The sequence below is a fragment of the Oncorhynchus mykiss genome, chromosome 26 (assembly GCF_057628025.1).
Source record: "Oncorhynchus mykiss isolate SJ-2025 chromosome 26, ASM5762802v1, whole genome shotgun sequence".
Lineage (NCBI taxonomy): Eukaryota > Metazoa > Chordata > Actinopteri > Salmoniformes > Salmonidae > Oncorhynchus > Oncorhynchus mykiss.
Window position 1 is genome coordinate 35,641,798 of NC_143047.1, and position 14,227 is coordinate 35,656,024.

The 14,227-nt window shown below is 40.9% G+C and overlaps 2 protein-coding genes and 1 long non-coding RNA gene across 3 annotated transcripts; 2 read left to right on the forward strand and 1 right to left on the reverse strand.

The window, feature by feature from the left end:
- Positions 1-1,402: 1,402 nt before the first annotated feature.
- Positions 1,403-8,643, reverse strand: LOC149971463 (uncharacterized). The gene is made up of 2 exons (XR_016492334.1): positions 8,200-8,643; positions 1,403-3,245 (listed from the first exon to the last, which is right to left on the reverse strand). It is a non-coding gene; the product is annotated as an uncharacterized LOC149971463 (long non-coding RNA).
- Positions 4,584-7,679, forward strand: LOC110506873 (major histocompatibility complex class I-related protein 1). The gene is made up of 2 exons (XM_021586739.3): positions 4,584-5,134; positions 5,230-7,679. Exons 1-2 carry the CDS (start codon positions 5,077-5,079, stop codon positions 6,246-6,248), a joined length of 1,077 nt encoding a protein of 358 aa, XP_021442414.3. The 5' UTR covers positions 4,584-5,076; the 3' UTR covers positions 6,249-7,679.
- On the forward strand, positions 7,284-9,247 carry LOC110506872 (major histocompatibility complex class I-related protein 1). Its single transcript, XM_021586738.3, has 2 exons — positions 7,284-7,615; positions 7,716-9,247. The coding sequence occupies exons 1-2, from the start codon at positions 7,558-7,560 to the stop codon at positions 8,735-8,737; spliced, it is 1,080 nt and encodes a 359-aa protein (XP_021442413.3). The 5' UTR covers positions 7,284-7,557; the 3' UTR covers positions 8,738-9,247.
- The last annotated feature ends 4,980 nt before the right edge of the window (positions 9,248-14,227 follow it).

A 14,227-nucleotide genomic window follows, 5' to 3' on the forward strand; every position in this document is an offset into this window, starting at 1 on the left:
AATCCATACTAACAAAGCAAATAGAAGGTCTAACAGAACAGATAGATAGCAATAAAAACTGACCCATAGAGGCACAGAATCAGTTAGAGGAAAAACTAAAAGAAATGGAGGAATTTATTCAACAAAGATCAAGTGTAATAATAAAGCTGGATGGAAAATGGGGAAAAATGAATCTTCAACATAGAAATGCTACCAAAAATAATTTACTGAAACGTATTACAAATGATCGAGTCACCTACGATTCACCCCCAAAAATGTTGAAAGTGGAAGTAAAATACTTTAAGCATATGTTTTCGTTCCAGTCTCCTCCATCTCCTCTAACTGAAGCAATTTCTTTCTTCTTCTATTAATAATGTCAAATGAACAGCCATACAGAAAGACTCATGTGAAGGTGAAATTACAGAGGAGCAAATTCTTGATGCAATTAAAGCCTTTAAGTCCAGGAAAACTCCAGGGCTGGATGGCATACCAGTATAGGTATACCAAACCTTTTTTGATATACTCAGAGGACCGTTATTAGCGTGTTTTAACCCATCCTATGTAAATGGTAGATTATCGGACACTCAACAAGAAGGTCTGATTTCATTATTACTGAAACAGGATACAAGTGGGAAATATAAAGACCCAGTCCATTTAAAATTATTGGAGGCCCCTTACACTTCAATGTTGTGATGCAAAAATTCCAGCAAAATGTATAGCGCATTGAATTTAAAGGTTTTGTCCGACATTATTCATTCTAATCAGACAGATGTTTTACATGGATGATACATTGGAGATGATATAAGGCAAGTACTGGAGACAATAGAACACTATAAAAAATCTGGGAAACCAGGCCTGCTATTCATAGCGGACTTTGAAAAGGCAATTTTATAAAGTACGACTGGAGTTTATATATAAATGCCTGGAACATTTCAATTTTGGAGAATCTCTTTTAAAATGGGTTAAAATCATGTATAGTAACCCTAGGTGTAAAATATTAAACAATGGCTACTTCTCAGAAAGTTTTAAACTGTCAAGAGGAGTAAAACAAGGTTGTCCACTATCGGCATATCTATTTATTATGGCCATCGAAATGTTAGCTATTAAAATCAGATCCAACAGTAACAACAATGGATTAGAAATAGAGGGCTTAAAAACAAAGGTGTCATTGTATGCTGATGATTCATATTTTCTTTTAAATCCACAACTTGGATCCCTCCACTGCCTCATAGAGGATGTTTTTTGGAACAGCAAGCCAGACAAAATTAAACGTGCATATTTATATAATTAATAAAAATTCAGAGGACTGAAATGATTAAATATTAAAGCATTAGACCTCTCACTAAAGGCTTCAGTCATACAAAAGTTATACTTAAATCTAAACTGGTTCTCTATCAAATTAGTAAAATTGTCTCAACCTATGTTCAAGAAAGGCCTTTTTCACTTTATTCAGATTACAACCTCTCACTTTCATTTGTTTGAAAAGGAAATCATCTCCCAAATATCGCTATTTTTAAAACAAGTCATAAGAAGTTGGTTACAATTTCAATTTAATCCACCAGAAAAGACAGAACAAAAATTACAACGAATATAATACACTAATTGATTAAAAAAAACATTATAAAATAAAAAAAGACGCCTCACAGGTCCTCAACTGGCAGCTTCATTAAATAGTACCCACAAAACACCAGGCTCAATGTTAACAGTGAAGAGGCGACTCTGGGATGCTGGCCTTCTAAGCAGAGTTGCAAAGAAAAACCATATCTCAGACTGGCCAATAAAAATAAAAGATTAAGATGAGCAAAAGAACACAGACACTGGACAGAGGAACTCTGCCTAGAAGGCCAGCGTCACGGAGTCACCTCTTCACTGTTGACGTTGAGACTGGTGTTTTGTGGGTACTATTTAATGAAGCTGCCAGTTGAGGACTTTGAGGTCTGTTTGTCAAACTAGACACTCTAATGTACTTGTCCTCTTGCTCAGTTGTGTACCGTGGCCTCCCACTCCTCGTTCTATTCTGGTTAGAGACAGTTTGCGCTGTTGAAGGGCGCAGTACACTGCATTGTACGAGATCTTCAGTTTCTTGGCAATTTCTTGTATGGAATAGCCTTCATTTCTCAGGATGTTCTCAATGGTGCAGCTGTAGAACTTGTTGATGATCTGAGGACCCATGCCAAATCTTTTCTGTCTCTTGAGGTGGAAAAGATGTTGTCGTGCCCTCTTCAAGACTGTCTTGTGTGTTTGGACCATGATATTTTGTTGGTGATGTGGACACCAAGGAACTTGAAGCTCTCGACCTGCTTTACTACAGCCCCGCCGATGTGAATGGGGGAGTGCTCGGCCCTCCTTTTCCTGTAGTCCACGATCAATCTCTGGTTCTATCACACTTAGAGTACTGTCCTTTCATATGGTCATCTGCAGCAACAAACGTACCTAAACCAGCTCCAACTCACTCAAAACACGGCTGCCAGGTTAACTCTTTAATGCTTTGTTCAAATGAATATCAACCAAATGCACCAGAATATCTTATGGCTCTCCGTTGAACACAAATTACCATCAAGTCTTTCGATTTTCTTTATGAATGTTAGATTTTTCAAGAAACCACAGTATTTCTCAGACCAATTAGTGTATACTGGTGTAAGAGATGGTAAGAGAATATGGTTCTCGGGCCCAGTGTAACAGATGCTCCATGAAGACCAGAAGACTGGTTTCGGGCCCAGTGTAACAGATGTCCCATTAAGACCAGAAGACTGGTCTCGGGCCCAGTGTAACAGATGCTCCATGAAGACCAGAAGACTGGTTTTGGGCCCAGTGTAACAGATGTCCCATGAAGACCAGAAGGCTGGTCTCATACCCAGTGTAACAGATGCTCCATGAAGACCAGAAGACTTGTCTCGGGCCCAGTGTAACAGATGTCCCATGAAGACCAGAAGACTTGTCTCGGGCCCAGTGTAACAGATGTCCCATGAAGACCAGAAGACTGGTTTTGGGCCCAGTGTAACAGATGTCCCATGAAGACCAGAAGACTGGTCTCGGGCCTAGTGTAACAGATGTCCCATGAAGACCAGAAGACTGGTCTCAGGCCCAGTGTAACAGATGTCCCATGAAGACCAGAAGACTGGTCTCGGGCCCAGTGTAACAGATGCTCCATGAAGACCAGAAGACTGGTCTCGGCACCAGTGTAACAGATGTGATCGTACTTCGTAAATCTCGAGTAATAGAGAAAAGATGTCTATCCAGAGATCCCAGTTGATTGCTGTTTATTCCTGATGATAGACACAAGGAAGCACATTAGATGGGTGTAGATTTGTGATTCGTCTGTAGTAATAACTGTGAATTAGCAAGGAGCTAATGCCACCATTGTAATTAGAGCATGCTAGCTAACTCGCTCTTACAGCAATAACATACTATTAGAGCATGCTATCTAACTCGCTCTTACAGCAATAACATACTATTAGAGCATGCTAGCTAACTCGCTCTTACAGCAATAACATACTATTAGAGCATGCTAGCTAACTCGCTCTTACAGCAATAACATACTATTAGAGCATGCTAGCTAACTCGCTCTTACAGCAATAACATACTATTAGAGCATGCTAGCTAACTCGCTCTTACAGCAATAACATACTATTAGAGCATGCTAGCTAACTCGCTCTTACAGCAATAACATACTATTAGAGCATGCTAGCTAACTCGCTCTTACAGCAATAACATACTATTAGAGCATGCTAGCTAACTCGCTCTTACAGCAATAACATACTATTAGAGCATGCTAGCTAACTTGCTCTTACAGCAATAACATACTATTAGAGCATGCTAGCTAACTCGCTCTTACAGCAATAACATACTATTAGAGCATGCTAGCTAACTCGCTCTTACAGCAATAACATACTATTAGAGCATGCTAGCTAACTCGCTCTTACAGCAATAACATACTATTAGAGCATGCTAGCTAACTCGCTCTTACAGCAATAACATACAAAAGCACATCCCAGGATGCCCCCATTTACGCTTCTGCTACAATAAGGCACTACTTAGTTAGTGTTGAAAAGTCTATTATAAAAGTCTAGGGTTGGAAAGTTATAGGAACTAAACATAAGCAATACCTACAACATACTGTATTTGGTTGTACTTTTATATGAACAGCTGCTGTTTTTATCATGTGTATGACAATATAATTCATACATCATTTAATGTCACCCTGCCATTTTAAAACAAAAGATGGCTCCTGTAATATCCATCCAAAAGCACAAACAACCTAAACTAACTGGTTCAAAGTCCCCATTCCAAAGCACAATACCTAATGGTGGTTAATATTTGACCAGCTGTATTGGAAACTGATCTTTTCCACAAGTCTATTCAAGTCAAGAGTGGCCCCCAGCCTTTCCCTTCCTTTTCCTGTTTCATTGATTTAAAGGCAACAGTCAGTCATTTTTTGGGCAAAGTGGTCCTCAATCTTACTTAGCCTCTTATAGAAGTTTGTCTGGATTGGAAATTGTTCAGAAGGTAACATTAAAAATTCCCATTCCTGAACACACTCTGACAGGAGACGGGGAGGGAGGAGTGTGTATGTTTGTGTATGAGGAGAGCTGGACAGGCAAAACAGAGAGAGGGGAAGAATTAGTAGGGTAATACACACACACGCTCGCACGCACACACGCACGCACACACGCGCGCGCACACACACACACACACACACGCACGCACGCACGCACGCACGCACACACACACACGGACACAAACCACACACATGCTGCACACTCTAGCACAAATTTGAATCAAATACAGACAGACAGAACATGAACATACACACAAACGAACACATTCATGTCTAAGGATTTTTTGTAATTCATTTACAGTATCATCTGAATGGTGTTTGGCTGTGTGCGCAACATGCAACATGACTCACCCTCTCTTCCTCATTATACCCTCAGCTTCATTTGGTCTTAAATTTCCACCTCCATTTGTTCGACTCGTTCAACAACATTAAAGTACTTTACCTTGTTTTGACAAGTGAAAAGAAAAGTCTGTCAGACACTTCAGAGCTAGAAACCTGCTACGTGAGGCTACTGGAAAAGTAGTGAACATTTTAAAATCATGGGCAAACTGTCTGTCCTTCTTTTTGTTCATTCGTTTTCCACCATTGTCAACGCAGGTAAGATGTACTATCTACTTTCTCTCATAACTCATTTAATGATTTGTTATGTTATAAAAATATCCATATCTGTGTATAATATCACTCCTCTCCAGGTTCAGGATCACATTCTCTGTGGGTACTTGCAACATATATAAGTGGAGAGACGCCTTTCCCTGAGTTTACGGTTGTGGTGATGTTGGATGACATTCAAGTGACTTACTATGACTCCAACATGAAACACTTCATCTACAGGGTAAATAACACCCCTAACAAAATGCATGATAACGAAGCTCAGGACGGAGCTTATGTATTTGGAATGATGTTCAACAACATGAAAGAGAGATCATTTAACCTAAAGCACCACTTCAACCTCACGGAAGGTGTTCAAGTTCAGCAAAGAATGTCTGGCTGTGAGATGTTGGACAATGGTGAACCGGTCATGTTCGTGGTAAAGGACACTTTCAATGCCATTTATACAGATCAAATGGTATGTTACAACATGACACATTTTATATATGATGCTGGGAAACTACTACGAGGATGGGATGGGATGAGGCAAGCGTTTGAAAGAGTATTATTTGAGAATGTTCATCTTCCCATTTGCATCAGAACACTGAAGACAATCCTGAAGAGAGAGAAGACCTTTGCGATGCGTAAAGTTCCTCCCAGACTCAGGTTGATAAAGAAAGAGGTTTCTGGAGGGCTCAAGGTGAGCTGCCTGGCGTTTGGTTTCTACCCCCGCCACATCAACATGACCCTGCTGAGAGACGGCCAGCCAGTGGCAGAACAGGATCTGACAGGGGGGGAGGTTCTGCCTAGTGGAGACGGGACCTACCAGCTGAGGAAGAGTCTGGAGGTCAGTACTGAGGAGCTAAAGAAGAGACACAACTACACCTGTACTGCCTCTCACCTCAGTCTGGACAACAAGCTGGATGTCAGTTGGGAGTCTGGGGCAGAGAGAGTTCACCTATCCACCTTCTCAGCTCTACTGGTGATGCTGCTGATTGTTATTCTATTGGGCATTTTCATTTGCGTTAGGAGGTGGAGATACACTGCCTCACAGTCTAAAATTGCCAACGTTGATGCAAAAGTGTCAGAGGAAATGAACCTTTCTTCAGATTCTGAGACCTAATAAATTTTTGGGACACTGAGGCAGCTTTGTCAATTCAGCTCAATTCACAATGAAAATATGACTGCCAGAGCACCTATGAGGGAAGACACAAAATGTGTGAATGATTCTGTTATGGTCAGTTGATCTTCCCTTCCCCTCAACAAAGGACTGTAAAGGATCAATTTGGGGAGACTGATGACCAGAACAAATATCTGGGTATTATTAGTACAGATCTGCATTCATATATTTTATAGGCTGGTTTGGCATCCTGCTCATTAACAAAGGTATTATTTGAATTATTTCTGTTATGTAATCTGTCATTTTTAATCATGACTATTGATTCATTTCACAATGCACTTCATATCTGCAGTCAGTGCCATGAAAAAGTAATTTAGTGCTACTTTTCCCCAGTCAAATATTCAGGCCTACATTTCCACTCTGAGGCTGGACCACAACATAAAACATAGCTTTTGAATATAAGGTCTGTTTTAATTAACTGTTATTTTGTATTGGACACCCAATGATACATCAAAAGGCTACAAATCCAATGTCTCCATTCCACATTTTAAATAAGTATCCTTCCATGTTACCTGCTTCCTAATGAGACCAGCTAGGTTTGATGCACATCACAATACTGTGTTAGCCCTCTGAGCTAAAGCATAGGACCACTGGCCATATTATATTCCCTAAACCTGCTTTGTGCATTTTTCCATGTAAAAGCCATAAACATCTTTATCTAACCTACATTCTATTAATTATGTAAAGGGCAGGTGCTCAGAGGATACGTTCCAAATGGCACTCTATTCCCTACATGGTTCACTATGGGCCCTGGTCAAAAGAAGTGCACTATATAGACAATAGGGTGCCATTTGGGATGCATCATTATCATTGGCTTTAGTAATTCCAGTGACACACTTTTTTCCTATAATCTCGCAAATCTCCATTTTGGACGAGACTGACTTTATGACCAAAGTTATCCTATTTACACTTTGTAGTCAATGTTGACACTAGAATAAATGTTTCTGTCTCATATCGATGCCACACAGGACATTTTCTAAACGAGAAGTGATATTTCAGGGGCAGTAGCGCTTTTATAAAAGGGAGCATAGAAATATCAGAAATAGAACGGATATACCGCTTCTCAGACTTGCTTTCATTGAGAATGACATATCTATAACGTACATTTCTACGTGAATTTGGTATTGTCCCCCAAAAAGCTACACAACCAACTGTGTAGCACATTGTTATTCATAGCTAAAAGAAAGGGGAAGTCTGTCAGACACTCTTGAGAGCTTAGAAACTTGCTACGCGAGGCTACATTTTCTAAATCATGGGCAAACTGTCTGTCTTTTTGTTTGTTCTTTCCTTTTGCACCATTGTCAACTCAGGTAATATGGACTATTTACTTTATCTCAACTCATTAAATGATTTGTTATGTTATAAAATATAAAATGTTCATAACTCATTTTAATATAACTGCTCTCCCAGGTTCAGGATCACATTCTCTGTGGGCACTTGCAACATATATAAGTGGAGAGACGCCTTTCCCTGAGTTTACGGTTGTGGTGATGTTGGATGATGTTCAAGTGACTTACTATGACTCCAACATGAAACACTTCATCTACAAGGGACATAACACCTCAGACAAAATACATGATGATGAAGCTAAGAACGGAGATTTTGTATTTGGAGTTATGTACCACCACATGAAGGAGAGATACTTTCACCTAAAGCACCACTTGAATCTCACGGAAGGTGTTCAAGTTCAGCAAAGAATGGCTGGCTGTGAGATGTTTGACAATGGTGAACCAGCCCTGATCATGACAAAGAATACTTTCAATGCAGTTTTTGTAGATCATGCAATATATTACAACATGACACATTTTACATATGATGCTGGTAAACTACTGCAAGGATGGGATGGGATGAGGCAATTACAGGAAAAAAATCTTTATGAGAATGTTTTACTTACCCTTTGCATCAGAACACTGAAGACAATCCTGAAGAGAGAGAAGAACGTTATGATGCGTAAAGTCCCTCCCAGACTCAGGTTGATAAAGAAAGAGGTTTCTGGAGGGTTCCAGGTGAGCTGCCTGGCGTTTGGTTTCTATCCCCGCCACATCAACCTGACCCTGCTGAGAGACGGCCAGCCAGTGGCAGAACAGGAGCTGACAGGGGGGGAGGTTCTGCCTAGTGGAGACAGGACCTACCAGCTGAGGAAGCGTCTGGAGGTCAGTACTGAGGAGCTAAAGAAGAGACATAACTACACCTGTACTGCCTCTCACCTCAGTCTGGACAACAAGCTGGATGTCAGTTGGGAGTCTGGGGCAGAGAGAGTTCACCTATCCACCCTCTCAGTTCTACTGGTGATGCTGCTGGTTGTTATTCTATTGGGCATTTTCATTTGTGTCAAAAGGAGGTGGAGTAACACTGCCTCTCAGTCTAAACTTGCCAACGTTGATGCAACAGTGTCAGAGGAAATGAACCTTTCTTCAGATTCTGAGACCTAATATATTCCTGGGACACTGAGGCAGCTTTGTCGATTCAGCTCAATTCACAATGAAAATATGACTGCCAGAGCACCTATCAGAGCAGACACAAAATGTGTGAATGATTCTGTTATTGTCAGTCAATCTTCCCTTCCTCTCAATAGAGAACTGTAAAGGATCAGTTTGGGGAGACGTATCCAACATCTGGGCATTAGTCCAGAGCTGTCATTTCCAATCATGACTATTCATTAATTTCAGAATGTTCTCTATATCTGTGCTGTATCAGCTGATATCCAGTATCTTACCCAGAATGAGAATCATGTGATCATGTGTATGAGGTCTGTTTATTATTGGAATGTCTTTACAGTGTCTCTGTGTTGTATTGCATGTAGTGTTTGTTCATCATTACTGCACAATAATACCTTTATTACAGACAGTAACATGTAGCCTAATCGATTAATGGATTGATTCATGCCTACATTTCCACTTCAAGGCTGGACCACAACAATAAACATATGATTTTGAATATAAGATCTAGTTGAACTATTATTTTATGATGAACACTGAATGGTATATCAAAAGGCTGCAAAGCCAGTGTCTCCATTACACATTTTAATTAAGTATCCTTCCATGTTACCTTCTTCCTAATGAACCCAGCTAGGTTTGAACCTAGGTTTCCTGCACACCACGATACTGTGTTAGCCCTCTGAGACAAATCCCACAACCCCTGACAACATTCCTAAACTTGCTGCAATTTTAGATATAAAAGAAACATCTACATCTTCTCTACATTTCATTACTGACATAAAGGGCATGTGCACAATGACTGTGATCCAAATGGCACCCTATATAGTGCATTATGGGCCCTGGTTAAAAGTAGTGCATTATGTAGGGAATAGGGTGCCATTTGGGACATATCCGTATTTACTGTGTAACGGCTTTCTTCCGCTGAAGGAGAGGAGGACCAAAATTCAACGTGGTTAGTGTTCAACATCTTTAATATAGACGATCAACGAGAACACTACAAAATACAAAACAATAAATGTGAAAACCGAAACAGTCCTATCTGGTGCAATGACACAAAGACAGAAGACAATCACCCACAAAATACCCACAGAATATGGCTGCCTAAATATGGTTCCCAATCAGAGACAAAGATAGACAGCTGCCTCTAATTGAGAACCAATCTAGGCAACCATAGACCTACAAACTACCTAGAAAGGAAACAGCCCCATAAACATACAAAAAACCCTAGACCAGACAAAACACAATAAATCCCCCATGTCACACCCTGACCTAACCAAAATAATAAAGAAAACAAAGATAACTAAGGCCAGGGCGTGACATACTGGCTTTAGTCAATTTGTTTCCCCAGGTCTGCACACTCCAATGTTTAACCATTTAAAAACCTAAAGGTAGAAAAAAGCGTAATTGTATTTGTCTTGGAGACGGATGCCTCATAAAGAGTAAATGTCATTTGTCAATCTGAAATGAGTCAGAGTTAGTGCCTCTACCCTTTTCCAAATAAAGTATTGTTCATTGTGAAACTTGCCTGGTTGTCGTTCATACTTCCTGAAATTGCACTGGGGCACAAAATAACCCAAAATATCCACATCTGACACACACACAGGCACACAGTCACACACATAGGCAGGTATGGACAGACTTGGAGGTCGGGGACCCCTAGATAGCATGTGAGAAGAAAAAGTTTAGAATTGCAGGATATTAGCTTTAAAACTGCAACATTTTCTTTTAGCCTCATGACAAAATGTATAGAATAGCATTATAAAACTGCAAAATGTTGTCTCTGCACCATGGCAAAATGTGTTGAAATGTAGGAAGTTAGCTGATTCCTCTCCCCCTCTATCTTTTGCCAATTATTTGGATCTCAATCCTGATACAATTCGGCTCCACATGTGACCTCAGTCTGGAAGCTCAAAAATCAGATTTGTTTTGCTCTGAAGTATTTGTACATGACCTGCCATTACCATGACAACCATCCCAAAAATGTTAAGGAACAGTGACAGGAAATGAGCATTGCATCTGTGTGCTACTACAAAGGTTACATCCTGAACGTGCAAATCTGATTTGGGTCACATGTAAAACGGAGTGTGGACAGTTAGAAAAAAAGATGAGATATTTACCAGTTAATCCAATAGCAAACAATGTAAGATACAGTATGTGTTTCAAATCACCCTTAGAAGTGCAGAAAGTAATATGCTACAGTACTGTAAATACACTACAGTAGATTACACAGTTTTCACATTAGGCAATGCACTTACATTACCCAACACAATTGACAGAAAATCTATAATTCCCATATATATCCAATGTGTAATCAAAGATGTGATCAGTGAAGACATCCTGTACATTCATTCATGCAAATTTAGATTTTTTAAATTGTTCCGATATAATTGCATCAGAGGTGTACTGTCTGTAATCAAATGTAAGCAATTTAATTAAACAAATTAAATGAGAATGAAAACAAAACAACATTTAGCAGGCATTTGCATTCACAGTGAATGTGCTCATTGTTCATGCACCGTGGGAGAAACCTTTCGGCATGGCGAATCCAAGCTTGACAATGGTCTGCATTGATGTCATTGCATGCCTCGTCCATGGCCAGAAGGAGGGTGGCACACTCATGCGGATGGTGATCGTACACCTTCCACCTCCATGCTGAAAGGAGAGTATGGTGGCAGGTATAGGGTCACGAATCGGCGATGGGCCCGAAACCATGCCTGAACCACCTCTGCATGGTGGAACCTGATATTGTCCCACAGAATGACATAGGTGACCCCTTCACCTTGACAGGCCTGCTCAATTTAATTGAGAAACACATTGAGGTGTGCAGTGTTGTAGGATCCAAGTAATGGCCTACGTCCTAACACACCATCTTCAGAGATAGGGCGCATATGGAGATGTTTCCCCCACGTTGTCCAGGCACTTGGACAGTCAGTCGCCTGATGGCCGATGAGGTTCCGCCCACAGCACCAACTTTTGGCCAGGTTGAAGCCCGCTTCATCAACAAAGATATACTTGGTTCACAGCAGCATCAAGCACCATCACCCTCTAAAAATATATTTTGATATTGTGAAGTAGCATGTACATCAAATAATAACAGTAATACAGTATATAGTGCTGTACCTGAACATACTCGGCCCGCAGTTGTTTCACCCGGTCATTGTTTCTCTCAAAAGGCACCAGGTAAATGTGTTTCATATATACCTGGTGCCTCTTCAAAAGGCAGGTGATTGGATATTAGATTAGATATTAAAACAGTTACATTAAAAATATAATTATGTTGTGTTTTGGTGATTAAACCAATGTTCTCATTACATTTCACACTAAACATATATTTTGAATAAATGGTTGTGTGGTGAGAGATGTTTACAATCCACATGAATGAACAATGAATTAAAGCCTGGCAGTGTTACGTGTGTGACCAGTCTGTAGTTTTGCACTAAGAGTTGTGAAAATGTACCACATATAAGTGAAAATTGTACCAAAGCGAGAAAAAGAAAAGCTGTAATTTCACAAGTCTTCTTGATTATCTGGCATTTCTAACCAGATCCTTCCTCAGCAGCTCTGTCCTTCTGAGTGTAACGAAACAGTGGATCTCCTATTCTACCAGCCACTGCCCAGACGATGTCCTGAGGTGGTGAGAATGAGGGCTGTCCAGCATGTCTCCTGTCCTGAGGTGGTGAGAATAAGGGCTGTCCAGCATGTCTCCTATCCTGAGGTGGTGAGAATAAGGGCTGTCCAGCATGTCTCCTATCCTGAGGTGGTGAGAATAAGGGCTGTCCAGCATGTCTCCTGTCCTGAGGTGGTGAGAATGAGGGCTGTCCAGCATGTCTCCTATCCTGAGGTGGTGAGAATGAGGGCTGTCCAGCATGTCTCCTGTCCTGAGGTGGTGAGAATGAGGGCTGTCCAGCATGTCTCCTGTCCTGAGGTGGTGAGAAGAGTGGAAGAAAGGAGTGAAGTTGAAGAAGTAATGGTAGTAGGAGAAGAGACACCAGAGAATATTCCTTGTCAACAGAGGGACCTGTTGCATGTAAAGAAGGTGGACATGGTGGTGTTTATTGCATTGGTTATCAACTGCACAGCGCAAACAGAGAGGGAATCTGAGAAAATAGGCACCGTTGTGTGCGGCTGAAAGTTTTTTGGGACTCATGGACTTTCCACAGAGGCACTACAAGGAATCCTGTCGATGAAGGCCCCCGAGCCGGTGTAGGGATGTGATTTGAATTGTGACTTTAGTGGGATGTTTTTATTTTTAATTTTATTTTGTATGACGTCTGTGTTTTCCCCTAACTTTCCCACAATGGAACATTTTTGTTTCCCCACCCCGTACAGTAGGTGTCGGCAATAGAGCAGTAGGTTGTAGTCTGCCATAAAACCTCAAAGAAGAAGATTCACTTCTAACGTTTGTTTGCAGACAGCCATAATACCATAGAAGAAGAAGAAAGTTTTCTCAGCACCAAATATGGTAGTGAGAGCAAGTCCAGCTGTGGGTCGGAGACCGGAAGGACGCGCTATGACAAGAAAGGGAAAGAATGGTACCGTTAAGATCAGAGATTCATCTCCTGCCTCTTGATTTACATACCTTCGTCTTTGTTACGGATACAAGTATCCTGTGTGTGTATCCTGTGTGTGTGTTTATTTTCTCTCCTTCTCCCCTCACAGGTGAAAATCATCACTCCCCAATCAGTCACCAATCCAATCATCTATCAGAAGATACACCTCCTCCTGTTTCCTACCCTATCACAGTTCCTTTCCCTTGGTTTAAAAACTCTGTCAGTTGTTTGCTCTAGAGCTCAATCTCTCTGTAAATGCCATGTCTGTAGGTCTCTCTGTTTTACTTTCTCTTTGTTTATTGACCTCTCTGTTGTTTGAGCACCTCCATAGCACTTTGTTATCACCTGTGAGTATTGTTTTTGGTTATGGTGTTTGTTTGCTGGTGGGAAAAGGGGGAACCAAGACAAGTCGCCCATGGGCATACACTACCCGTAGGTAGACTTTGTTAAATACACTAGTTAGAACTGGGCGGACCACCCACTGTATTTTTGGTTAGTTAGTTAGCTGTTGTTAAAGTAGGCTAGTCTAGCTTAGGGGTGTTTTTGAATACTTATTGTTTCTTTCCTTGGGTCCAGCTCAGCCCCTTTTCCTGCTCCCCCCATTACCGTGTGTTTATTAATAAACCCTGAGTTTGACGGTAGATTTTAGTAGTCGTGGTTATTTCCTTCTCACTTATACTTTGTCACAATTATAATTTGCATGAGTTATGTTACGGGTCTCATTACCATCCCCCCTAGACTGTCGGGCCAAAAGGGATTCGTAACAGTCTTCCTAATACACACCAACAAATATGACTTATTGGTCTTCATGCTCTCCTTGAGCCAGCCCAGGATCAAGGGGACCTTCCTGCGGCGGCAGGTGTATTGGAGAGTTCCAACGTTTGTCCTGAGAATTCTACCAGAGGTGATTTTGGACGGGTAGGAGTAATACTTT

Bases quoted from the DNA above. Each gene is read 5' to 3' on its own strand.
- LOC110506873 (XM_021586739.3), top strand. From the start codon at position 5,077: ATGGGCAAACTGTCTGTCCTTCTTTTTGTTCATTCGTTTTCCACCATT. The intron at 5,135-5,229 runs GTAAGATGTACT...ACTCCTCTCCAG, and splicing joins TTCCACCATTGTCAACGCAG to GTTCAGGATCACATTCTCTG.
- LOC110506872 (XM_021586738.3), top strand. From the start codon at position 7,558: ATGGGCAAACTGTCTGTCTTTTTGTTTGTTCTTTCCTTTTGCACCATT. The intron at 7,616-7,715 runs GTAATATGGACT...CTGCTCTCCCAG, and splicing joins TTGCACCATTGTCAACTCAG to GTTCAGGATCACATTCTCTG.